Source organism: Pinus tabuliformis, chromosome 8 (assembly GCF_031772625.1).
Source record: "Pinus tabuliformis cultivar Carrire ecotype Pingquan chromosome 8, CPIR1, whole genome shotgun sequence".
Lineage (NCBI taxonomy): Eukaryota > Viridiplantae > Streptophyta > Pinopsida > Pinales > Pinaceae > Pinus > Pinus tabuliformis.
Window position 1 is genome coordinate 1844199561 of NC_142294.1, and position 27824 is coordinate 1844227384.

At 41.8% G+C, this 27824-nt stretch overlaps 1 protein-coding gene across 1 annotated transcript in view; it reads right to left on the reverse strand.

Moving 5' to 3' along the window:
* The window catches only part of LOC149243636 (actin-related protein 2-like), a 570582-nt gene that overhangs the window by 69497 nt on the left and 473261 nt on the right, over positions 1 to 27824 (reverse strand). The window contains exon 14 of the mRNA XM_089367841.1: positions 18640 to 18698. Within this exon, the coding sequence (XP_089223967.1) occupies positions 18640 to 18698 (59 nt within the window). The remainder of the gene's footprint in view (positions 1 to 18639; positions 18699 to 27824) is intronic.

Genomic DNA, 27824 nt, shown 5'->3' on the forward strand with positions numbered 1-27824 from the left:
ATCATCTGGTGCATTTGCATATTAAGTTAGTTCTGCATAACTAAAATTTACTTCCAAGTATAAGCTTGGTCGATAGAGAGATAGGTATCCATCCATCTTTGCTTGAGAAGTCTGCTTTTAATAGTACTTAAAACAGTGACCTTGCAGTCGTTATAGCCACAGCTCTCTGCAGCGCCGGAGGCACCGGGTATGTTAGATTTTCAGGAGAGGTATCGTTAATCACACCTTAGTGTGCTTCACCTTATCTTCTTTCTGCCAATTACTACAAAATCAGGCTCAATATAGAAAGGATCGAAGGGCTAAAACTTACATAGGCATTTAACTCAAATTAACCAAGATTCTTGCATCTCATATTAGCTTTAGGATCTGCACTTCATATAAGATAGTCATTCATCCAAGCAACAGTTGCAAATCAATTACTTGGTCCTAAATTTCCTAGCAAGATAGTTAACTACATAAGGCACTAGCATCAATTGCTTAAAATCTAATCAAATCCTATAAATCTTGCTAAATCTGAATCAAGTACTTGGTCGCTTCACTATATCTCCCGAACTGGTTGGTTTCCAACTAGTTCTCCTTCATTCCATTTTCGTAGGGTCTACCCTCCTTAGCCTACTGTAGGGAGACATCTTAAATAGAGAGATTGGGGATTAGGGTGACAACCCCTGAGCTAAGCCGTTGTCGCGGTGCCTAGACACTCTGTGTGACAACAGACACATTCTCCAAAGATCTTTCATTGGTTGTAATGAAGTGATTTTTGCAGGGATTTTTTTAGACATAGCTTGTATACAAGCAAATACTTCTTAATTTAAATCTCTTTAAAAATTTGTGCTTTCATTGATTTATTTAGTTATTTAAGAGCATTTTCCAAACTAGCCAAGCGATGAGGTTCACTCTCATCAATTGATTTCGTTTTGTACACTATTTTCAATTTTGTATCCTACTTGTTCTTTTTACATGTTCTCTACACTAATTTTGTCTTGGTTTTGCAGCTCATAGTTGGAGTTTTGACAACAATTTCCTTGAGGAAAGACCATTGAAGCTCTAACTATCTCTCTTGTAAGACCTCTCAAGCATCAAAGATCTATTCTAAGGAGATCGTGGACACTTGTTAATTTTAGGTATGTTCTATGCTTAGAGCAATTTATTTCAATTTTCACAGTTAGCTCAATATCTTTTCAAGATTAGCAATCACATCAACATTAAAGTAAACTGCAGATAGAACATAAACATAAATCACAGAAGACAAGCCAAGACAAGAGGACACAAGATGTGGCGCTAGCCAGGGACAAACCCCAATGTGGGGAAACCCTTGATCAATTCTTCTTATATGTTCTTCAATAGTTCAGCAGAGAGAGATAGTACATATACATCAGAAGTCAACACTTTGACTTGACAAGATAAGAGATCAGACATCAGAGATCTTCACCATGAAGATAACACAATGCAGCAGATGATAGGCCTAGAGCAGCTCAACCAATTGCCCAGAATACTGAAGCTTTCCTTCTATAACGCTCTTCCTCCTTTGCTGCTTCATTGATCATGTCAAGTCTGCCCATCTGGCAACTTGTGTAAGCTAAAAGGACTGAAGCATTTCATAGCAGACCTAGACACTGAATAGAGCACAAACACTATGAGCTACAACATTCTAAATCAACCCCACAGTCCATCTATTGACTGCAGCTTGCCTACACATATTTACTCCAACGATACCCTGCCTTATAGGGTCTGAACACAGCACTTAAGGAGGCCTCCAATTGCTGGCTATGGCTTGCGGCCTAGCCCAGTAGTTGATTGTTACCTTGTCCCTTCATACAGTGATCCAATCAACCTTCAAGCAGCAGCCTCATAGTTCCTCCTCATTGGATACTTTTTCCCAGCATATCATACCCAAACATGGCCCTGCTGTCACCTTCAGCAACAACAACTAGGTGACTGTGTAAGGCTTCTTTCTGGACAGCAACCAACTGTTAGTATTGCCTATGACCATCCTCCTAAAGCTGCGGATCATCCTCTAGCTATGAAACAACAAGTAAGGGCTTCCTAGAACAGTCATCCTCAATTGCGGATTGAGGCCTTTAATGATAGCATATTTAAGACACCTTATTACAGTGAACAAGGGCTTCTTTGTCACCCTTCACTGCGTATTAAGGTCACCTCTTCTTGACAGCGTTTAGGGCTTATGACTGTGCTTTGAAACAGCAGTTAGGGCATCTCCCTTTAGCCCTACATTTAGATTTCTTCCTAACTGTTTGAGGGCTTCATTATGACAGCGTAATTCATCTCCCTTTTGCCTACAGCCAGATCTCCTCACTGCACTTCTAGCGTATAGGACTCTTCTCCTAGAGTCTCCATTATGACAACGTATTAGACCCTTTAATGATTGCGTATTAGGAGCTCCATAAACACCAGATCAAGGTTCTCTTCTTGCTGCATTTGAGAGTCTCTTGAGATAGCAAATTAGGGTCTCTTCATGATCCGTGGCTAGGGCATTTGGGACAGCATATGAGGGCTTCACCTTTAGCTGTGTGAAGGCTTCTTTTACTGTGGCTAGGGCTCCTTCTAGGATTCCTTAGATTTGCGTTGAAGCTCCCTTAGACTAGAGAGCCTTTCTTTGGCTGCGTTGAGGGCTTACACTTCACCACCCTTCTTGACTGCGGCTAGGGCACGTCCAAGACTTCTCCTTTAGGGCTGTGGAGAAGGCATCTCCTCTCGACCTCCCCTTCCACCAAAAACCCAAACAAGTGGAGAGTGATATCACAAGAGATGAGTATTAAATGACTTGAAGAGCTCTCCTATTTATACTAAAAAGTTGAGCACAAGTGGGGTTTATTTGGTTGCTAGCCGACCTTGATGAATTGTCCCATAACACTAATAAATTCATATCTCCATGAATACTTATAAGAATCGGATAATCTTTAGATCAATCTTACACCTCTCGATGAGAGGGATCCAAGAAAAATATCAGTTGTCATTAATAAGATGACCCGCATGGAGTTTGGCTCTAGTTTCCAATTTTAACAACACTAGGAGCTGCAAAGAAAGCTAGGCTGTGAGCCTTTGGGAGCTTGTAATTTTCTAATTTTAGAAGAACTTCATTGCCCTTTGAGGTTGCTATAGTTTGGAGTGATATTCTAGCTCTCATCTTGTACAAATCCCCTTTATCTTTTGGGTAGCTCTCTAAGAGGCTTTTACACCATTGTAATATCTTAATAAAAGATCTCTTTTTTTAGGGAGCTTGGGTTCACTCAAGGCATCACTCAAGGCATCCTTTCTTCTCATTTAGAAAAAGGATTTGTGTGGGTGCATTAACTTTGAGTCCCAATCTTTCCATTTGCATATTTTAAAATTAACACAACCTCATTATCACACTTCTTTTCTAAATTAAATTTTTCTACGAGTTCTCATTTGATGCTTTGAAAGTACATGATGACATTTTAGAGAAACTCATTTTCTACAGGCAAGCAACTTAATTTATGTAGAAAGTTTAATTTAGTTGTTTAACATTTGCTTCCTTTACAATTTCCCTCAATATAGGCTCATTTTTGGTTTTGCTAATTTATTTCCAAACAACACTTTACAAACAAGCATTCACTCTTAGTTTCATCTTATTTTCAATTGCTATAAGTTTATTGTTTATTGGCATTTACTTGGAGCAATTTCTTTTTTCATTTACTTATGAAGCTTATGTTTATGTGTCTTGTACAATTTTCAAAGAATTTTTTTTCAAGTTATATCATTGAGCATTTCCATTTACTTGAGGCGATCATTTTTTGGCAAAACAAGCTTACTTGCATCACTTTAATTCATTTGCAAGCTAATTTCTTTTTTCTCCAATTGAAGTTACATTTGCAATTTACTTTGAGCATTATCTCATTTCCATTATTTTGAAGCATTGCAAATATCTTTTAGGAAAATTCACTTGCATTTCATTTAGGAATTGTTAGCATAGTTTGCATTTTAACTCAATTAACCTCAAGCATAAGATTGGTTGATAGACATTATAGGGAAAATACTTTTTGGAAAATTCTTCCAACTTGTATGAAGTAAGGTAAAGAGTGTGTGACCCTGCAGTTATAAAGGTGGCTTGTCCCCTTGTAGGAACGAATACACACACTGGCTAGTAAGATTAAGGGGAAGGGTATCATTAACAACATCTTCGTGTCATCAAATTCTCTTTTTAACAGTCCCCACAATTTTTACCCTTTGGCAAGAGTTCAAAAGGAAGATCTCTCACTTAGAGTAGGAATTTAGCTTAAAATTAACCAAGATAATTACATCTATCCTTAGTTAAGTGCATTTAATATTAATTCACTTTACTTTTCAAGCTATTTTACTTGCAATTTATTTATATGCTTTTCATGATGAAAATATCTTGAATTGATTATTTTGTAATATATCATTAGACAAGTACCATATCTTTCAATTTGCAAGTGAAGTTTTACCTTGTTTCATTTTGCAAGTTATTTTATATTGCTTCTTTACATTGTAATATCCCCAAGGAAAATTAACAGTAAATATGCAAAGCAAACATAGACAAAACACCATAAATAGTGAACATACATTCAAACCATAAAATTGCACCAAAAACTGTGTTGTTGAGCTTGTTTTATTCATAAAGATGGGTGTACAATAAGGTGCTGGAAGGAATGCACCTAGGCTTGCTCAAGGCAAGCTAGCAAAGCCCCAAATGACAAATAAGACACCCTCCACCAAAATGCTGCTACAACTCTGTGCTGAAAATGCCCAGAAATACACTACTGGCTGAATGGATCTGCTACTAGGGCCCTCTTTGGTGCTCAGAAAATTTAGGGAAATTAATCTCAGTGTCTCCACCAAATACCTAGAATAACCCACAAAGGAATTGGCCAATGTTTGATTTTTGAAATTCGGCCCTATTCCCCCTAGCTCCTCTAGCTGCTGGCTAAATCGGGACCCCTGTTTGACTCCTCAAATATGCCCAGAAAATTCTGCCAAATTATTTCTGAGGTCCTCATCAATAACTTAGAAAAACCCAGAAAGGGTTTGTCCAAGTTTTGATGCTCCAAAACTGACCCCTAAATGCTTGACCCTCCTCCAAAATGTTGTGTTTTCTCCTCCGCCAAAATGTTGGAAGAGTCCCCACAACATTTCCCCAGACTCCACCTCAAGTTTCAGCCCCTAACTCCCTTCACTCCTCAACCTCCCAACACGCCTCCTCTAGGAACTGCACAGTCCCTATGCTGCTACAACTTTCCCTGCTATTGTAACTCAGCTTCCTTGCTGTTACTTTCCTGCTGCTGTAACTCGACCTTCCTGTTGCTACGTACCCTGCCGTTGTAACTCGGCCTCCTTGCTGCTACTTTCTTGCTGCTGTAACTCGGCCTTCCTACTGCTACTTTCCCTACGACTATAACCCGGCCTCCTTGTTGTTACTTCCCCCGCTGTTGTAACTCAACCTCCTTGTTGTTACTTCCCCCGCTGCTGTAACTCAACTTATTGCTGCTGTAACTCAACTCACTACTTTTGGTATGACCTGGGATGAAATAGAACTCTCTCCTTGCGCTGGCACTCGAAGTCCACTGAAGCAAGGGTCGAGATCTCCACTTGGAGACACTCCTGTGCTAAACAACACTGCAGACTTGGCTTCCGCTCAAGCGTACTATTGCCAAAGACACAATTTCTGAATAGATGAATGAATTACCAAAATGAGTGCCTCTTGCTATATTTATCAAGGAGCCTCCAAGTGTGAAAATTCTATCACTACAACAACTAATTTATTTTACCTACTTATTTCCCAATAAGTTATTTATGAAAATTCTTCAGTAAACATTAAAATAAATTCCGCTGCAGATATCACATCATAATACAGAAACAAACTCATGCACAAGAATTAACACATCGACACAAATATTTTGGACAATCAGTCCCCGAAAAATCCCAATGTGGGAAAACTGATGCAACAAGGGAGGATTTTATTATTCAGCAATTCTTCAGTACAATTGGGTGTCAAACTAGCTTACCCAACAGAGAGAAAATTCTTTAGCACTTCTCCCAGTCTCAGCGTCAGCCTCGCTGACCTCTGTGTAGCTCCCAAACCCTTTGCGTCAGCGCCTACCTCTCTTCATCAGCACCGGGCCTCTCTACGTCACCCACGCATGCCCTCTAGTGACTACGCAGTCTGCTGCCTCTGCGTCTGCCTGAGAGGCTCTGTGTCTGCCTCTTCAAGCTCTGCGCTGTTCCCCTGGTGTTGTTCTCGACTCTCTGTTCCATACTTGTTGCCTCCTTCTGCTCTCTAGACCACTAGTTTGAATTTCTCAGCTAACCCCGGTCAGAAATTGAACTGATTAGTCTCCCTCAGTGTGTTCTCCAACTAACCCTCAAGCCCTTCTTATACTTTTCCTATTCGTCCTTCAACGGACGATATTAAATCTCTAATCAATGGCTAAGATTAGATTTGGCTTGATCCATGACTTTTGGAACTTTCTAGCCCAGTTTTATATTAATACCCATTAATATTTTATTTTTCCTAAGTTTAGACTTAGGAACTCCATTAAAAATATTAATTATTTTAATATCTCCCAAACCAGTTAGAATCTGCCAAAACCATTTCTGGGTCTTGGAGATCGCATGTGCTTTAGCCTCTCCACCAATTTTCAAGGCTAGAGCACATCCGATGCTACCCCAAATCAACATTCCCTCTTAGAGAGGACTGTGCTCTAGTAATACTCCACACTGAGCATTACTCTGATCGTATGGCATCAGTACCTGTTCTGATGCTAAGCCTCCTTGCCCATCATCCTATGCACTGTTGCATCCTGTACTGCTGCCCATGGCTCTATCACTACAACTGCTACATTTATATTGCAGCTCCCTCTGCATTTGTGCTGCTGTTGGTCCATCTTCCCAACACTGCATCTGCACTGTAACTCCCTCTGCATCCATGCTACTGTTAGTCCTTCTTCCCAACACTGCATCTGCACTGCAAACTCCTCATCATGTTGCATTGTGCTACTGCTGACTGCTACTACACTGCAACATCATACCCATTTTTGTGACTGAAATGGATTCTTTATCATCCCCATCTTCTCCCTGAAATAATCAAACTTGGTTCTTCCAAGGGCCTTGGTAAGGATGTCTGCCACTTGTTCTCCTGTAGGAGTGTAGCTCAACTATACAGCTCCTCGTTGGACACAATCTTTAACAAATTGACACCGGATATCAATATGCTTTGACCAATCGTGAAACACTGGATTCTCAGAGAGTTTGATGCAACTCTGATTATCACATATGATCTTGGTAGCCTCCATCTTTCTTCTGAACAGGTTCACAAGTAGTTTTCTAAGCCATATGGCCTCGCACAAATCTGTGCTTACTGCCATATATTCTACCTCTGCTGAGCTCAGAGCCACATATTTCTATTTTCTACTGCACCAGGAGGTCATTCCTGATCCAATGTTGAAACAATACCCAAAGGTACTTTTCCGATCCACCGAACTTCCTGCCCAATCTGCATCAGTAAATCCACTCAATCTGATATCCTTACTCCTAGTGTACAAGAGTCCATAATCGAGTGTTCCCTGTAAATATCTGAGAATATGTTTGGCTGCTGCTCAGTGCACTCTCTTCGGCTCCACCATGAACTGACTGAGGGTTTTGACAACATAGCAAATGTCTGGACTGCTATTGACTAGATACATCAGGGACCCTATGAACTTACTGTATAAGGTGGGATCAACATCCTTGTCTTCTAATGCATAAATCTTCTTCCAGTTGGTGATCATTGGAGTAGCCATGGGTCTACATTCCTCCATCCTGAATCTCTTCAGGATTTCTGTAGCATATCTCCCTTGCCCAAGGAAGATCTCCCACTTTTGCTGCCAAACTTCCAAACCCAAGAAATAATGCATTCGTCCCAAATCTTTCATGTCGAATTCTGTGGCTAGATTCTTCTTACAGTCCCTGATGAGCCTGGATGATCCTGCCAGGAAGAGATCATCCACATATAATACTAAGATTAGAGGCTCATTCTCTACAACCAGATAGTAGAGATTTGGATCTACGTCACTCTTGACAAATCCCATTTTCTGCAAGTAGCCATCGATTCGACCATACCATGCTCTAGGTGCTTGTTTCAGCCCATACAAGGCTTTCTTCAATCTACATACATGAGACTTCTTCTCATGTGTCTCAAAGCCTTCTGGTTGTTCAATGTATACCTCTTCCTCTATCACTCTGTTCAGAAATGTCATTTTGACATCCATTTGATGGATCTCCCACCCCATCTGTGCTGCAACAGATATCACGGTTCTAATAGATGTATACTTGGCTATCGAGGTGAAGGTCTCTTCGTAGTCAATTCCTTCCTTCTGATCATACCCCTTATAGCCACAAACTTGGCTTTGTATTTCTCAACATTGCCATCTACAGCGTATTTGATCTTGTAGATCCATCTTGAACCTACCACTGATCTGTCTTGAGGCCTTGGCACTACCTCCCAGACATCGTTTATCATTATGGAGTTGTAGTCCTCTACCATCGCACCAGCCAAACCTGATGTTGAACTGCCTCCTGAAATTTGGCAGACTCCCCATCATGAGCTACTAATGCCTGATATCTATCTAGTTGTTTTTGCTTCGCCTTATTGTTCCTTGGCGCACTGATGAAGTCCTCTGCAGCTCCCAGAATCTGACGAAGTTCCCAGCTCGTTCTTCCTCTGCCAGCAGGTGCTTCTGTTACATCCTCCTCATCCTATGATTCTTCCTGACCCGAGGAAAAATTCTTTTCTTTCGTTGGTTGAAGAGGTTTGACCAACGGTTCCTCTTTTCATTGCTCCTCAGAAGGCATTTCTTGAGATTTTCTGAAAGCCCTGTCCTCCATGAACTTCACATCTCGTCAAACTACTACCTTCCTGCCCCCTAGAAGATAGATTCTGTATGCCTTAGCATTCTTGCTATATCCCACTAGATATCCTTTCTCTGCAGTTTGATCCAGCTTCTTCCTCTTTTCTTCAGGTATGTGGCAATATGCTACGCTCCCAAATATCCTAAAATCCCTGACTTCAGGCATCTTCCCTGTGAAGACTTTCTCTGGAGTAATCTTGGCTAATGCCCGATGAGGGGTTCTATTCTGAACATAGACTGTTATGTTGCATGCTTCTACCCATAGGAATTTTGGCATATCCTGATCATACATCATGACCCTAGCTGCTTCTACAATAGTCTTGTTCTTTCTTTACGCTACTCCATTCTGCTCCGGATTGTAAGGAGTTGTCCACTCTCTTCGATACCCTCCTTAGTGCAAAAATCAGTGAAGTCCTTATCAACATACTCTCCACCATTATCTGAGCACAAAACTTTTATTTTCTTCCCAGTCAGATTCTCCACCAGAGCCTTGAACTCTTTGAATTGACAGAAAACCTCATCCTTGGTTTTCAGAAAATAAATCCAAGTTTTCCTTGAGTGGTCATCAATGAAGGTAAGGAAGTACTCGACACCACTAAGAGCTTTAGTGGACATGGGTCCGCAAATATCTGAGTGTATCAATCCTAGTACACTCTTGGCCCTGTTTTTACTTCTAGGAAATGTTGCTTTGGCATACTTTCCTAGAGCACATCCTCTACATACATCATCTCGTTCCGTACTAAGATCTAGAACTCCTGTTACAGTGCTCCTGAGAATTCTCAGAGCCCCATGGTGCAAATGTCCCATTCTTCTGTGCCATAGTTCGTTCAAATCCTTGTCTCCATGACTGCCTATTAGTGCCATTGGTGATTCTAGTTGTAGTTTGTACAACCTGTTACTTTTGATCCTGATCTGCACTTTCTTTTTCCAACTTGGGTGTTTGACGTATACTTTCTCCTTGATGAAGAAAACGTCATAGCCTTTGCCTTGAAGTTGCGACACAGAAAGTAAGTTCATCCCCAATCCTGGTACATGCAGCACATTGGTAGCACGGAACCGCTCTTCCGTTTCTGTTTGAAAAACTATGGTACCCCTCCCTACTGGAGTACATTTTGCCTTGTTCCCCATGGTGATCTGAAAGTTCATCTTATCCTCCCAATAATCTGAGAAACATTCCCGGATTCCCATCATATGCCAAGAGGACCCACTGTCTATATACCATACCTTTGATGATGGAGAGCTAGTCACACAAGCCACTTCTTCTTCCACCCTGGAAGCCAACATAGAGAAATCGAAATCACTTTCTCTTGTGCAATTTTCTGAAAATCCGTGTGAGTCTCCTGACGTAGATGCCTCTGCATCATGGTCTTGACCCATAATTGATTTTCCCTTCGTATCTTTGATTACTTGCTCTGATACAATGTGAAAATTCTATCACTGCAACAACTGATTTATTTTACTTACTTTTTCCTGATAAGTTATTTATGAAAATCCTTCAGTAAACATTAAAATAAATTTTGTTGCAGATATCACATTATAATACAGAAACAAACACTTGCACAAGAATTAACGCATCGACAAAAATATTTTGGACAATCAGTCCCGGAAAAACCCAATGTGGGAAAACCAGTGCAACAAGGGAGGATTTTATTATTCAGCAATTCTCCAATACAACTGGGTGCCAAACTGGCTTACCCAACAGAGAGAAAATTCTTCAGCGCTTCTCCCAGTCTCAGTGTTAGCCTGGCTAACCTCTGCATAGCTCTCAGACCCTCTGTGTCAGCCCCTGCCTCTCTTCGTCAGCATTGGGCCTCTCTGCGTCACCCACGCAGGCCCTCAAGTGACTACACAGTTTGTTGCCTCTGCGTCTGCCTCTCCAACCTCTACATTGTTCCCCTAGTGTTGTTCCCGACTCTGTTTCGTACTTGTTGCTCTCTAGACCACTAGTTCGAATTTCTCTTCTAACCCCACTCCAAAAATTGCACTGACTGGTCTCCCTCAGTGTGTTCTCCAACTGACCCTCAAGCCTCTACTTATACTTTTCCTGTTGGTCCTTCAATGACCGAGATTAAATCTCTAATCAATGGCTAATATTAGATTTGGCTCAATCCATGACTTTTGGAACCTTCTAACCCAGCTTTATATTAATACCCATTAATATTTTATTTTTCCTAAGTTTAGACTTAGGAACTCCATTAAAAATATTAATTATTTTAATATCTCCCAAATCGGTTAGAATTTGCCCAAACCATTTCAGGGTCTTGGAGATCTCATGTGCTTTAGCCTCTCCACCAATTTTCAAGGCTAGAGCACATATGATGCTACCCAAATCAACACCAAGATGCCCATATTGGCCCAACTTGAATTTCCCCCACCAACTTTGCTCCAATGAGAGTGTGTTGCCCATGTGGGTCGTAATTTTCTATGAGTGGCCCCCATGTACCACTAGTGGCTCAATTTTCTCCTCCATCCTTTAATGTTTGGGCTCACATTTGATCAAAAATACATGTGAGGCCTCTAAACCTACACTTCCTAAGTGCTAATGTGAATTAATTCAAAACTGGCCAAAAATTGATATTTCCCTTAGCAATGTTGCTAAGTGGGAATATCACAGTCCTCCCCGCCAAAAATTTCTTGTCCTCAAGCACTGCCTAAACAATCATCCTCTCTAGCTGCTGCTCCCCACTAACACTACAAAATGTGCCAGGGTCCTAAATGTGTCACTGAATCGTCCCTGACCTTTGTACTGTCCTGACATGCAAGAATCCTTCAATACCAGGATCCTACGTCATCTTGTCCAACGTGAAGCTCCCATTGCTCCACTCACTATCTTGCTCGATGCAAGTACCAGAAGTCCCCCGCTCCATCAGTGACTCGCTAAAGCCCAATGGAAGATCTGCATGATCTCCCCTTGCAGTCGTCAACTCATCCCTAAAGGTTATTGAGCTATGAAGAGCGGTGATGATCAGGTCCCTTGCTAATCTCATAGTGGTGCCACCATGTTGAAGTTGCACTACTCTAATTATGATATACTCCTCACCATGTGCAGACTATATCCTCCTCTCATGAGGCCTAGTGGCGAAGGATCTATGAGAGCCAAGCTCATCCTGCTCGGGCATCCCCATGATGCCAATATCTACCCCTCCGCTGCCAATCTCGACCTTGATCCATCACAAGATAAGTCTACCTCTCCATGTCGTGGAGGTCTCAGTGATCCCCCATGTGTCAGACCCAAAGTGAATTGGATCACACTCTGCCATGACCCTGCTCATCACAAAGCGTAGTGATCTACTTGCCAACCGCATCCCTGGATCCCCCAAGCATACGGGGAGCTCATAACTCCCTCTCCTCACAGGATGTCACTGTGTAGTGTTGCTATCTGTTAGAACCCATCTAGTCCTCATCTTTGAGCCCTGTATGTATCCCTTGGGTGGACCCCAAGTATCAGGAGTATGTCTCACACATGCAAACTTTCCCTGCCCTTGCCAAACCACACAGAGAAATCCGCTATCCCAACTCCTGACAATACACTTGGACACTGTTTGGATTCTGGGTACCCTCCTGAAGACGAAGTCTACCATCCACCGCCCCTTAAGTGTGAGATTAGGCGTGGAACACATGCTACCTCGGCTATCAACCACGCAATCCCTAAGCCTGAATCTGACAACTCATACACCTACCAAGGGTCTCAACTGGAGAGTCTCCTCTCGGCTCATGACACGCGATGTCTCATCCAACTCTCTAGGGTGAGCCACCCATTCCCTATTGCCTGAATGGAGAGTGTCAAGGGGAAACAACCAAACATTCTGTGGTTGTAAGCAACACTGGAGGATGATGGGCGGGTATGTCCCAAAGGGTATGATCAAAAGTCTGTCAGAATGCTCAAGAGTAATCCTACGGACGACACTCTCTCCGCCTCAGATTTGCTGATAACCCCCTCGAATCACTATCTCCGCTAAACATAGAGTCCCCAGATGCTCAACAATGTCCCCATCGATCCTAGGTGAGTTGCATCCAATGGTACACCCAATGCCCCGGTCCATAAGTCTCCTTGGAGGCAACGCTCCAAGAACCCGCTGCGCTACATCATGTGTCACTGCATACCACCAAGTATCACCATACTCCTTGACATGCCATTGTATGCTACAACTTGTCCCTGTACACCATTGGATACCCTCGGCTATGGCTATATCATCTTGTATCGTCCTACATCCGGTCTGTGCCAAGGCACCAGTCACTCGCCGCGTGTACTCAATGTAATGTAAGGCACCCCTACTCCACAATGCAATCCAACGCACTATAGTACACCACCATGCACCTCCATGTCCACCTGTAGTCCATTGCTCAATTCTAGATGCTCCCACACATCCCTGGATGTGATGGCTAGAGCTGAGTCTCTACATGTCGGCCCACACTTGATCAGTATCATCGCCTCCACTATCGCATCACTATACCCGCCGATGAATGGATCTTCACTCCAAATCCTCCTTGAGGGATCCGAGAAGTGAATATCCCTGTGTCAGCAGTGATGCTACCCTTCCGTTGCTCCTCTGTGTCCTCTGTGCCCCACACAAAAGTGAAGAATCCCCAGCGCCATACAAGGCATCGTCTGGTGGCCTGCCAATGCCACCTCCTCCGAAAAACTCCTACCAGAGTATGTTGATCACCCCGTGATCCTATGTAGAAGCGTCGTACCAAGTCAACCCAAGAAGCCTGTCCATAAACTGGTTGGCCACTGGTGCTGACTAAAACTCTCCTAGCGAAGGTGCACGCACAACTGCTAGGTCAACTGTACCCTCCAGGTCATAGTCGATTGGCATACCTAGGACATGATAGGTAGTACCACCTGGAACCCAATGCTAGTCTGCGTTCTCGGTATCCCTAGCGCCTGGAAGCTCCTGTTGAGCTACACCCAGGTCCACCACCATCTCCATAGCCCACTTCATAGGGTACCAACTCAGAATCTCTCGCCATCCAACCCCAAGAGAGGGATCGCATGCACGAACTCCTGTACGTAGAACAACCCCAACGTACAGATGTTGCGCCCTGTGCAACTCTGATCGTCTCATCCCGCTACATAGGTCAATGCATGAGACATGACTAGGTAGCCATGTCTCTCTCTCCAATGGGCAAATGTGACCCAACAATGCTGCTAACTTGGTCACCCCCTCTGTTATGCCTAGACAACTCTGCCTCTCTCAATCCAATGCATAGGGATGGGCTGATAATGCGGTAGATCTTGTCAGTGTGCCTTGGAAGCGAACTATGCTAGAATCCCAACATGTGGTCTCTGTTGCCCCTCGTCAATGGCTAGCCCAAAGGATGGTTGCACACCCTCCTCCATCACGGACTCAACATGAGCCTCCAACTACTCCTCCATAGACAACCCAACATGCACGATATGCTCACCAGTCAGCTGTAAGTGACTGTCGTCCGACAACTCTGTCATAGATCTGGATGCCCCTGTACCTATTGGCTCTTCATCAATAGTTGAGATCTCTCTTGGCACCTCATCAATGGATATCTCAACAACGAATGGCATCTCATCAACGGGTGTATGCTCAACTGTCTCCTTGCCAACCATGGCTCCTTGAACTACTCTCTCTTCCTCTTCCTTAATCCTCCTCATCATCCCCGAACAATTCCAATGAATCTCCATTGGTTTGTGCATGCCTCTTAGTTCGCATAACTCCCAAAAAGAGAGGGACACCTGAATGCCATGACCCAATGAATGATATGCCCTCCAGTTTTCTTCCAATAATTCCACATCAGTTGAAATCATGTTCGGATTCCCAATTGTGGAATGAATCAACTTCTCCCCCACAACAACCATCTTTTGTTGCATCGTAATCACCTCATTCAAGGTTATCGCCATGTTGTTTGATTCTAATCTTTCCCACAGGCAGAGCCAAGATTATGGCTCTAATACCATTGTAATATATTAACAGTAAATATGCAAAGCAAACATAGACAAAACACCATAAACAATGAACACACATTCAAACCATAAAATTGCATCAAAAACTGCGCTATTGAGCTTGTTTTATTAATAAAGATGGGTGTACAAAAAGGTGTTGGAAGGAATGCACCTGGGCTTGCTCAAGGCAAGCTAGTAAAGCCCCAAATGACAAATAAGACACCCTCCACCAAAATGTTGCTATGTTGCTACAACTCTGCACTGAGAACCGTGGTTATCCCGGTCGACCCAGTTGGTAATGAGAAGTATGAGGATGCAATGGCAAGGGCAAAGTGCATGATCTTTGACGAGGTCAAAGATCATGTTGTACCACATATTGCTGAAAAGAACACAGCAAAGGAGATGTGGGATACTTGGATGACCTTGTATCAGGGCACTTTAGCGCAATGGAAGATTCTACTGGAGAATCAGTTGCGGTCATATCAGATGCAGAAGGGAGAGCAGACAAATCAGTTCCTCCTCAGATTGCAGGAGATTCGTGACCAACTTACTTCCATGGGGTCTACACCGAATCCAGAATTCATGGTGAGGATAGCCCTAAATGCAGTCTCCGAGGAGTGGGAGACATTTGTCCAAAGCATTTTGGGCAAGGCTACTCTTCTAGTTTGGGAGGAGATGTGGGCAGCTCTTCGCCGAGAAGAGATTAGACTGTTGACCAAGGCGGGGAGTAGTGGCAAGAGAGGTTGAATCAAGAAAGAGGAGGAGGAGGATGCAGCTCTAGCATATGCGGGACAATAGGGGAAGAGGAAGAAGAAGGATATCTCCAAGGTGAAGTGCTTCCATTAGGGGGAGCTGGGACATTATACATCCCAGTGTCCCAGGAAGAAAAACAAGGGAGAGGCTTCCGACTCCAAGGCAGCTCCAGCTAAGGCAAAACAAAGAAGTTGAGACTGATGACGACTGTGCCATAAATGCTCATGCACCTCTAGAGAAGAGGTGGGGAGATATCGAGTTGTAGTGAGGAGGGCTACATACTAGGGGCAGGATCCTTGAGATGCCCAAACTCTTGGATCATATCCGTCTATGGGATCCCTTAACGACAGTAGTAGGATGACAGAGGTTGGGTGGAGCAAAGTGTAGTGGAGCAGCAAGGCAGTGCTTAGGTGTAGAAATCTGAGGCAGCACAGTGGAGGTTGCAATAGTGCGAGAGGCACAAAGGTGTATGCAGCAGCGCAGTGGTAGTAGAGGGAGCACAGGGTAGCAATAGAGGTAGCTTCAGTTTCATGAGGCTTCTAGACTGACTGGGATGTCAGCGTTTGGATAGATCAATTCCCCACTTCTCGGTAACTAAGTTGTAGTGTAGCAGTTAGCAGTGGCAGTGCTAGGGGCAACATCGGCAACATATTGAGAGGGAGTTGCAGTATAGATGTAGCAGTGGCAGTGGCAGTGTCTTGGGCAGCAGTATAGGAAGCAACAATGCAGATGATGTGAGGTAGCAGGCCAAGCATCATCACAGGTATTGATGCAGAGGATCAGTGTGATGTTTTCATGGTGAAACATTACTAGAGCACATTCCTCGCTAAGAGGTAGTGTCGATTTGTGGTAGCATCAGATGTGCTCTAGCCATGAAAATTGGTGGAGAGGCTAAGGAACATAAGATCTCCAAGACCCAGCAATAGTTTGGGGAAATTCCACCTAGTTGGAGAGATATTAAAATAATTAATATTTTTTAATGGAGTTCCTAAGTCTAAACTTAGGAAAATTAAAATATTAATAGGTATTAATATAAAACTGGGTGAGAATGTTCTAAATGACATGGGTCAAGCCAAATCTAATCTTAGTCATTGACTAAGGACTTAATCTCAGCCGTTGAAGACTCAACAGGAAAGGTATAAAAGGAGGCTTGAGGGTCAGTTGGAGACACACCAAATTGCTCCGTCAGTTCAATTTTCTGGAGCAGGGTTTGCTGAGAGAATCGAACTAGTGATCTGTCGCAGCGAGGGGCAGTTCGGCACGAGGTCGAGAATAATAGCAGAGAGGCAAAAATAGTGCCAGAGAGACAGCGTAGAACCTGGAGAGGCTGACGCAGAGGCAACTGGGAGCTACGCAAAGGCTAAAGAGGCCAATGTAGGTGATGTAGAGGGTTTGAGAGCTGATGCAGAGGCTTTAGTAGCTGCGTAGAGGCTAGCAAAGTTGACGTAGGGCCAAGAGGCAGCGCCGAAAGAATTTTCGTGGGGCAGATTGAGTGCTGGTGTGCCGGTAAGGGTGACGCAATCCCTACAGAGTGACGCAGAGCAACAAAGAAGCTTGGAGCGGCTTTCATTGTCCATCTAAGGAGCTTCCATTGTTGCTGTGGGATCGTTCATCCGGTGATTAATTAGTCGGAATATTTGTCTCAGAGAAGAGGTACTACTTCTGAGGACATTCTCTGTTGGGTGAGCCATTTCTGGCACCCTAGATGTATTCAGAAACTGCATAATAATAAAACCCTCGTATCTGCTGCACCGATTTTACCGCATTGGGTTTTTCAAGGAACGATTGTCCAAAAGTAACGGTGTCCCTTGTGTGTTTGTCTCAGTGATTTCAATTGTTGATCTGAATATGAGTTAAGACTGCATTTGTGTTTACTTCAGTATTTATATTTATAAATAACTTGTTAATGGAATAAACAAGTAGGAGAAATTAAACCAGATAATGTAGTAGGGATTTCTAACGTGTTAGACTTAGAAATTTCAACAGAAGGCTACAGATGTATTTGCTTCGAAATTTACCATAGAACACAGTAAATAACTTGCATGATTTAATCAAGTAGGAGAAGTAACATCAGTTTGTTGTAGTAGGGATTCTGGCTTAGGAATTTTCACACCTTGTACTTTTCAGATTAGGAAAACTTCCTCCAGAAACTATCCTTGCCCATCACTCCAAGAAATCACCTCGATCACTTCTCTCGTAACTGCTACGCTGCTCTCTTGAGAAATCGATCTCTTGATCTCTCACTTGATGTATCTTCCAAATTCCCATCGAAGTCCTTATAATCCTCTCGTTGATCAATCAACGACCCAGATTAGATTCTAATCAATGGCTCAGATAATTTTGGCTTGATCCTCATCTTCTTCTAGAAGTTTCACCCCCAATTTAATTAGTACCCTTTAATTACTTTAATTTCCTAAGTTTAGACTTAGGCATCCATTAAAAATAATTAATTATTTTAATAAAACTATCTCCTGGTGGAATTTCCCAAAACGATTTCTGGGTATTTTGGAATACATGTCTCCTAGCCTCCTTGCAAATTTTGAGGCTTAGAGCACATCCGATGCTACCAGAAATAAACACTTCTTAAATGGTTATTATAGCCAACATCTAATCCAAGTGATACATGCCAAGATCCTGGATTGATCCAGAGGCATGTTTCAAGTGATAGTGAGAAGTGCAAATTTTTAAAACTCCAGGATCTCATCCAATACCAAAGCAAAAGGACTAGGTAGGGAGTTTTGACTACAAGAACATTAAAAAAAAAAAAAATTAATAGAATATGCAAGGTTTCTTTGACAACATTGCATACTACACTTTTTCAAATATTATAGACCAACAACATTAATGACTATAATGATACAAAATCTAGTGGAGCTTCCAATCTCTTTTCTGAAAACAAAGGTAAACCACAATAGGATTTTTTTAGTTGTCTTTGTTCAATATTGTCTAGTCCATCTTCAATGAAACTCCTTTCAATTTTCAATGAACATATATAAAAAATGAACTAAGTGCATGGTAGTTAAAAACATACAAAAAATGATCCATAACATTAGAAAGTGTTAGTGTGCAAGTGTTTAGAAAAAAAACCTGCTTGGTAGTCCTGGATACATTGTACTGCCACCATTCAAGACAATGTGTTGATATAACTGCACAAAAGTCGAGACCCACATTTAAATTTTTTGTTGCGACTTCAAACAATTTTATTTGGTCATGTATACAATAACTGAATCCTACTACAATCTCAACACTGGTATCAATATTTCATTGCATTCCTTATCAAAATTTCGGTCAACTTTTTTTATCCTTTCTTACAATTTTGATATAACCACTAAAATATACTAGGAAAGAAAGCTTGCAATTTATACAACCTATATATTTTCATGAAGGATGACAATGTCAACATGTAACATACCTAAGTATAGGATATTAAATGTATAGCCCCAAGCATTATCTCAAATTGTTTGACTTGCAATGCTAAAGTCATATTGGCTAAGGAGGTCACAAGGTCATACCCACCCCCAAAGTTAGGCATACTATTAAAATTGGGTAGCATTGGGAGGTACTCTCACATGTCCTTGGTGCTAGGATTGTTAGAGAGAAACACCCTCAAAGTATGAGTGTGTGGGATTTGCATGCAAGTTGTGGGATTTGTACCTAAAGTGATGGAGTTTTGTGCCCAAGGAAAACAATTATTATTCTAATTTAATGTTGAGGTTTATCTTGGAGGTTTCTTGAAGGGCAAGGGGGCTTCCAAAGGGATCTAAGGACAAGTATAAATAAGAAGCCAATGGAGAGGCTTGATGACAAGAAGCAGAAAGGACTATTCTTCCTAGAAGGTGAGTTCACCTCATGAGGAAACTGCAAATGTATCCGAAGGAGAAAGGAAATGGGCACAACTCTGTTTTAGGCCTGGTAAATTTAGCCACAGACAAGAAGGAAGGGTCGAGAACTAGTTGAAGCAGCTAGCTGCAAGCCTGTATGTGCATGTGAGGGTCTGAAGAGGCAAGTTGTAGGGCTTGAGGAGCTGGCTACAAGTTTATGTGGACAAGGGAGGGCAACAATAGTCAGGAAAGGGAGTTGAGGGTTACAACAAGGAGAAAAGGTCAGCTAAAGGTTGGAATAGGAGGTCGAGGGCCTAAGCAACAGACCATAAGGGACAACAAGTGCTGTTGAAGGAGGCCCATGGATTAAGGAGGTTGTTAGAGGGTTGTCATGGAGAGAAAAGAAGAGTTGTTTGCTACAACAAGGCTAAACAAGGACTACTAGGTAAGTAGATTATTTTTTGGGTGATATAAGGAGGGCTAGTAAAGCCCTAGTTTGCTATAGCATTGTCATTAGGGTGTCGTAGGTATATATATTTGGGCAAAAAGGTCTTAGAGGACAAAGCCTCAGCCCTAGGTGATGTGCTCAAAGGGATTGACTTGACATTTGCGCATTTTCTAGTAGATTGTAAAGGGCCACTTCCCCTAGTACGAGAGCCCTATGGATTTTATTGTTAATGGAATTATAAGAAAACGAGTTTGGCCATTAATTTTTATGCACTGTGCATTGATCTATTGGCTAGTATATTCCATTGTAAAAGTTGTTTTTGAAGTTAGGCATTTTTAGTGTGTTTGTGTGTTCTAGCTAAAACATAGACCAGACCTGGGGTGCATGGAATACCAACGTGGTATCAAAGCTACTTTGAAGAGCAGTTGGGTCATAATTGTGCAGAGGTGGCAACTGAGTTGTCTCACTATTGAAGGATGGACAACTGGTCTCTTCGGTTTTTGGGTAAGAATCCAACAGAGAAAATGGTTTTTGGCTTGACGTTTGAGGATCAGTTGGAAGGGATATCCAACTATAGTTTGTGGAAGGAAAGAATCAAGCTAGTGTTGTTGGTGAATGATTTGTGGGATTATGCCAACACCCAGATCAAGGCACCAATTGATGCGACAGCTTTGGCTTTGCATAAAAAAGCAGATGCAAAGGCCAAGTTGATCATTCTTGATGGAGTCAAGGATCACTTGATACCTCATCTTACCAAGAAAAGACACTACATGGGAAATGTGGGAATCTCTAAAAATGTTGTTTCAAAACAAGAATGAAAATTCGGAGATGGTATTAAGAGAGAAGCTCGGGGACATTAATGTTAATTTTACATTGCTCTATGCTATTTCAATTACTTTAGCCTGTAGGAATTTACAGGGTAAGTTCCACAGAAAGAATACCAAAAGGACACCGCTCACAACCAGATCTCAAATCAATACACCAGTATTTTTGACGTGGTTAAAACCCTCAGAGTGCAAGGAGGGAAACAGTCCACGGCCTGTCCCAACGTGGGTACTACAGGCAAATTATTAATCAAAGAATGAAAATTTACATAAGCTTCTCTCATGCACGGATTACCCGAACAATGACCCTCCATGCGCTTTAAATAGAACTCATGGACCAATTGGGTGTCAAGCCACGGATCAAGTGTCGGTAATACCGAGGTGAGAGTGAACCGTCGGATCACTACATATCGTGACCGTCGGATTGTAAGTTACAAAATGTACAACGGTAAAGAAACACACTTTACCTAACTCTAACCTAACTCTATATTAGACCAAGTTGGACTTAACTATATCCTATGTGTCGGAATATCCTAACATCCCCCCTTAAGAACAACTTGGGATAGGATTGAAGGATTTACAAATATGACACAATAGGAGAAGGAAGGAGGCACTAGAGCCTATCCCCCCTTAGTGACAACTTCCTGAACTCCAAGCATATATCGAAGTTTAGTGAACTTCGCCTCTGTGAGAGCCTTTGTGAAGATGTCTGCAACCTGATCATCTGTTGGACAATATTGCACTTCAAGAACATGGTCATGAATGAGCTTTCTGATGAAGTGCATGTGTAGTTCAATGTGTTTGCTGCGCTGATGCTGGATTGGATCTTTGCATAGCTGAATGGCACTTTGATTATCACACCAAAGTGTGGTTGGATGCTGCTGCTCAAAGCCAAACTCTGATAGGATCTGACGAAGCCACAAGGCTTCCTTACTAGCTTCCACGGCACCACGATACTCTGCTTCTGCTGACGAAAGAGAAATGGCGGCCTATTTCTTACAAGCCCATGTAATAGGTCCTGAACCAAGAGTGAAGACATAACCGGCAGTAGACTTCCGATCATCAGGGTCACCAGCCCAATCAGAATCAGTGAAACCAACTAATAGAGGAGCTGCTTTGGCACTGTAATGAATCCCAAACTGTACTGTACCTCAAACATAACGAAGTATTCTTTTAGCTGCTTTCCAATGACTTTCACGGGGGTTTTGCATAAAACGAGCAACAAGGCCAACAGCAAAGGAAAGATCAGGACGAGTATGGGTTAAATACAAGAGTTTTCCGACAAGTTGACGGTATAAGGTAGCATCAACTTCAGGAGAAGTACAAGAGACTGAAAGTTTGACTCCAGACTGAAAGGGAGAAGGGGCTGGCTTACAGTCTTCCATGTGAAAATGACGAAGAATATCACAAGCATACTTGGACTGGGAAAGGGAAATACCCTCCTTGGATTGCAAGACTTGAAGACCGAGAAAATAGTGTAAGTGTCCTAAGTCTGTCATTTCAAATTTCTTTTAAGGATAGACTTCACATGGTTTATAAGGTTGGGATCACTACCAGTAAGGATAAGATCATCAACATAAAGAACAAGGATGATAAGAGAGTTGCCCACTTTCTTGGTGTAGACAGTATTGTCAGAATGACACCTAGAAAAGCCAGATTCTAAAAGAAAGCTATCCATTTTGGCATACCAAGCCCGAGGAGCTTGCTTGAGACCATAAAGGGATTTCTTAAGTCGACACACAAGGCTGGAGTCTGTTTGTATGAAGCCAATGGGTTGTTCCATATAGATTTCTTCCTGCAAGTCCCCATGCAAGAAGGCAGATTTAACATCCATTTGATGGACTTCCCATTTTAAAGAGGCAGCAAGGGAAAGAACAAGGCGGATAGAGTTCATTTTGGCAACAGGGGCGAAGGTTTCAGTGTAGTCAATGCCTTCAACCTGTGAAAAGCCCTTAGCAACAAGACGAGCTTTATGTTTATCAACTTTGCCATCTGGTCCATACTTGGTTCTGTAAACCCATTTACATCTTACAAGTTTTCGTCCCTTTGGTAGAGGAACAAGATCCCATGTATCATTTGTCATCAATGAATGATATTCTTCATTCATAGCTGCTTCCCAATGTGGATGGCCTGAAGCTTCTGCAAAAGTGTCAGGATCATGATTTACTGGAGCTTGAGCCAGTAAAGAAGAGGCTCTTTCAAACTGAGAACGTGTACGTCGCTGATCTGTAGGATCACCGGCAAGATCACCTGCTGCATCCCGAGTAGCACGGACCCATCTTGGAAGTTGAGGATCCTGAGAAGGTGGGGGAGGATTATCATCCTCGCTTTCATCATCTGAAGAAGAAATGTTTTCAAAAGTAGAAGAGATAGGAAGAGGTGGCACATCCGCCGGACTAGGCTCGCAGGCCGATTTATTTTCATCAAATTTTACATCTCTTCTAATGATAACATTTTTGGACTTAAATGGAATAAGTCTATAACCTTTTACATCTTCAGAATATCCAACAAAAGTACATTTCTCACTCTTAGGTTCTAAAGCTTTATGCTTTTCATCTGGAATATGGGCCCATGCTTCACTTCCAAACACACGAAAGTGACTTACATCTGGTTTAATGGAACTCCAAGCTTCTTCTGGAGTGATATTCTCTAGAACCTTAGTAGGAGTGCGATTGATTATATAATTTGCACAATTAATTGCTTCGGCCCAAAAACTAAGACTGAGTCCTTTAGATTGCAGCATACAATTAGCCATTTCCTTTAAGGTGCGATTTTTCCTTTCAGCTACACCATTTTGTTGTGGAGTGTATGGAACAGTATGTTGCATTTGAATTCCATTTTCGGTGCAAAAGTTGATGAATGTGTTTTTAACATATTCTCCACCATTATCAGTTCTTAGCTTAAGAATTTGATGTCCAGATTGTTTTTCAACAAAGGCTTTGAAGGCCAAAAAAGTGTTAAATACTTCGCTCTTGAGTTTTAAGAAGTATACCCAAGTGCGTCTGGAGAAATCATCAATGAAAGTTAAGAAGTACTTGCAGCCAGAGAATGAAGCAACAGGAAGAGGACCACATAAATCACTGTGCACAAGCTGTAAAGGGGCTGAGGCGTGCCAAGAGGCACGTTTGTCAAAACTGTCCCGATGATGTTTTCCGAGTACACATCCGGAACAAACACCATCTCTGCAAGATACCATAGGAAGACCTGTCACCATATTTTCTTTACATAGATGCTGAAGGGAGCGATAGTTTAAGTGACCAAATCGCTCATGCCAAAGTTTGCTCACTTCATCATTATGAGCAACAAATACTGAGGGAAGATTGGATGACCCAAAGTTGTGAAACTTATACAACCTTTTGGAATCATCAGCAAGACCAGTAGCTAGAATCTGTTTAGGATCTTTTAGATCCTTGATTACAACATCATGAGGTGAAAATTCAACAATTTTACCTTCACCTGAGTGAGTTATCTGATAGACAGATAGAAGGTTGCAGGATAAGGTTGGAACACATAATACATCATTAAACTGACCATTGTCTAGATGAACAGTTCCAGTCCCTACAACATTAAGAGATCTATCATCACCAATATATATATTTTTGGTGTTACAATCATTTAAAGAAGAAAACATGGCTTGGTTTTTGGCCATGTGACAAGAGGCTCCAGAATCAATGAGCCACTCATGAGAATGAGAAGAAGAAGAAGATACATTTAATGCATAACCAGACTGAGATGATTGACAATGACATGCAGAAAGTGCCATTCCGGAAGTTGAAGTTGAAGTAGGCTCCACATGGATGTTATGTTTCTTCATTGCGGCTTCCAAGGCTTCCATCTTCTTAAAGCATTTAGATTCTAAGTGGCCATCTCGATTACAAAAGTTACAATGTCTATCAGTCTTCTTCCATTTGTTTTTATTGGTCTTATCATTTTGCTGAAATGATCTTTCATTTTGAGGCTGAGATGGTTTCTTTTGAGGATATGACTTCTTAGGATTCTTTGAATTTGGTTGCTGCTGGGCGGCTAACGCTTTCGTGGAAGAGTTTCCAAGATTAAGAAGACCAAGGTGTAAGAGTTTTTCTTGTTCTCTTATTAAGGAATCACAAAAGGAGTCAAAGGAAGGGGCCTTGTAGTCTTGTCCTTGACAAATGAAAGCTTCCCTTGTAGAATGGAAAGTGGAAACAAATACAGAGTAGGCTGGTCCCAACTTAGTAAGGATGGAATAAATAAGGTTACCATCTTCTTTCTTAACTTTAACACCTTCCAAGAGATATCTAAGGGTCTTGAATTTGGACAAGAAATCTTCAATGCAAGAAAAATTATTAGGATCCAAAGTAAGCAGCTCATTTTCAAGTTGATGGGCTCTAATTTCATTTTTAATCCCAAAAACTTTAGCAAGTTTTTCTAATGCTTCATGAGGAGTCTCAAGTCCTGCAATGTGGAATCTAAGATCAGGAGAAATAGACATCCCTATCAAACCACGTGCTTGATCTTGTCTATTTTCCCATTTTGCCGCCTTGTCTTCATCTTTTGGTTTCTTCTCTTGGTTTGTGGCTATTCTGAAGAGACCTTTACTTCTAAGTAAATCTTCCATGTATTCTACCCATTGGAAGTAGTTAGTGCTGTCAAGAATGACTTGGCATGGACTTTCCATTTTAAAAAAAACTGAAGCTGAAGATGCTGAAAGTAAGTGTTCCAACGGATAGATCTCGAAAAAATAGGCGGTTTTAAAAAAAACGGCTCTGAAAAAGGCTTCCGGATGAAGAAGTTATGGCTTTTTGAAAAAAAAATTGTTGACGTTGCCGGCAAAGTGCGCGAATGTGCGGGAATGAAAAAATCCGCCCCCACAAAAAGGAGACTTGAACCCAAGACCTCTACTCTCTTAAAATAACTTTGAACCAATTGATCTATACAAAAAATTTGAGAGAGAGAGAGAGAGGGGGGGGGGGCCTTGGTTTGCGTGCTTGCCTTGAGAAAGCTCTTTTTCCCTACAAAACACAAAACACAAAACCCAACACGAATATGCAAAGAAAAACGAACCTTGTGGCTCGAAGTTAGCTTTACCCGAAAAACTAGAAATTTTAAAAAAAAATCTCAAAGTTAGCTTTAGCCGAAAAACTAAATATTTTTCTCAATGTTTCTGATTTTCCGAGATCACACTAAGGTGCAGGGAAAAGAGCATACGCATGAGAAAAATCCTTCCTTTCTGTTTCTGATTTGCCCAGATCGCACAGAGTCGCAGGGCAAAGAGCATACGTAGAAATGAAAGGTATAGATCCGGTTAAAAAAAAAAAGCTAAATAAACTGAGACCGAAATAAACAGAGAGAAAATAACAGTAAACTGCAAAAAAAACATTGTATACCTCCCGATCTGAAAAATGACGCAACTAGGGCTACCGGAAACCTTTTCGCGTGAAACGAAAGGGGTTCCTCACTGGAACAGATGCTCCGAACGCAACAGAGCAGTCCTCTCGGCCCGAAAGCAGTCAGAAACAGCAGATCTAGGAAACGACAGCCGCATGCAGTTCTACCGGCTTCAGATTTGGATCACCAACGGACGCGGCCCTCAAATAGCTCTGATTCCATGTAGGAATTTACAGGGTAAGTTCCACAGAAAGAATACCAAAAGGACACCGCTCACAACTAGATCTCAAATCAATACACCAGTATTTTTGACGTGGTTAAAACTCTCAGAGTGCAAGGAGGGAAACAATCCACGGCCTGTCCCAACGTGGGTACTACAGGCAATTTATTAATCAAAGAATGAAAATTTACATAAGCTTCTCTCATGCACGGATTACCCGAACAATGACCCTCCATGCGCTTTAAATAGAACTCATGGACCAATCGGGTGTCAAGCCACGGATCAAGTGTCGGTAATACCGAGGTGAGAGTGAACCGTCGGATCACTACATATCGTGACCGTCGGATTGTAAGTTACAAAATGTACAACGGTAAAGAAACACACTTTACCTAACTCTAACCTAACTCTATACTAGACCAAGTTGGACTTAACTATATCCTATGTGTCGGAATATCCTAACATAGCCCAATTCACATATCCTAACATAGCCCAATTCACATCTTCAATTAGCAATCTTTTCAACAATAATTAATTCTTCTAATAAACAATAGTCACTGAAGATAGAACAATAAATACAATGACAATAGGAGACAATTAACACATCAACAAGAGACACCGATTTGGTCAAAGACCAGGGAAAAAAACCCACAAGGGGGAAAACCCTTTAAAATTATTCTGTTATTAAATTGTCTTCAAATGTTCAACGGAGAGTACAATGAGCACAAGTCCATAAATAAAATGAAATTAAAAGATTGGCTTATCCAACAATACAACCAACCAAACTCCAAAAATATGAGCCAATAGTCAAATCTAGTTAAAGTCAATGTTGGTCAAAGTCAACAGCAACAAAAACAACAACAAATGGTCAATAGTCCTCTAAGTGAACTTGGTCAACAGTCAAAATGTGCATCCTGATCAGCGGGTCAAAGTGCCTCAAAAACAGTCCCAAAACTCTCCCTAAATCTCGATCAAAGTCAAAGTCAAAAGGTTGCAGAAAGCCTAGCTGCAGATATGAAGTCAATAATAGTCAATGTCCCTAGAAAATCTCGATTTTTGTGGCAGGAAATATGGCCCTCCAAAAAAGTCCAAAACCCCAAGTCAAAATGAGTCAAAACATGTCCAATGTCCAAAAAGTCAACCTTAGTCAAAGTGTTGATCCAAGCAGATTTCGTCCCCTTGAAATTTCTCCTTCCTTTTGCTCGCATGTGTGAAGAGATAACCTGCGGTTTTCAAAAGTATCAAACCAAATAGATAAGAGATGCTTGTGTTGAGTTGATTTCCAAATGAGCTTGAGGTGACTTGAATTATTAAGCATTGGAGGAAACACAATTTGTCCTCTAGGCCAACTTGATCAAACGTGACATTGTGGGCTTCACTTCAAAAATACACTTTCCCTTGTCTAAATCTAGTGTCAAATGTCAATTTTGGTCCTCTTGGAAAGAGGAATACAATCCAATGATTGGAATTTATCATTAAGCTGTGAAATTGACACTCCTTTTCAGCTACGAAGAAATTCTAACTGCATCATGTGATCATTGCAAGTATCCTGTCTGTTAGTGTCAGTCTTTCCAGCCTTCTCCAGTGATCAAATATGC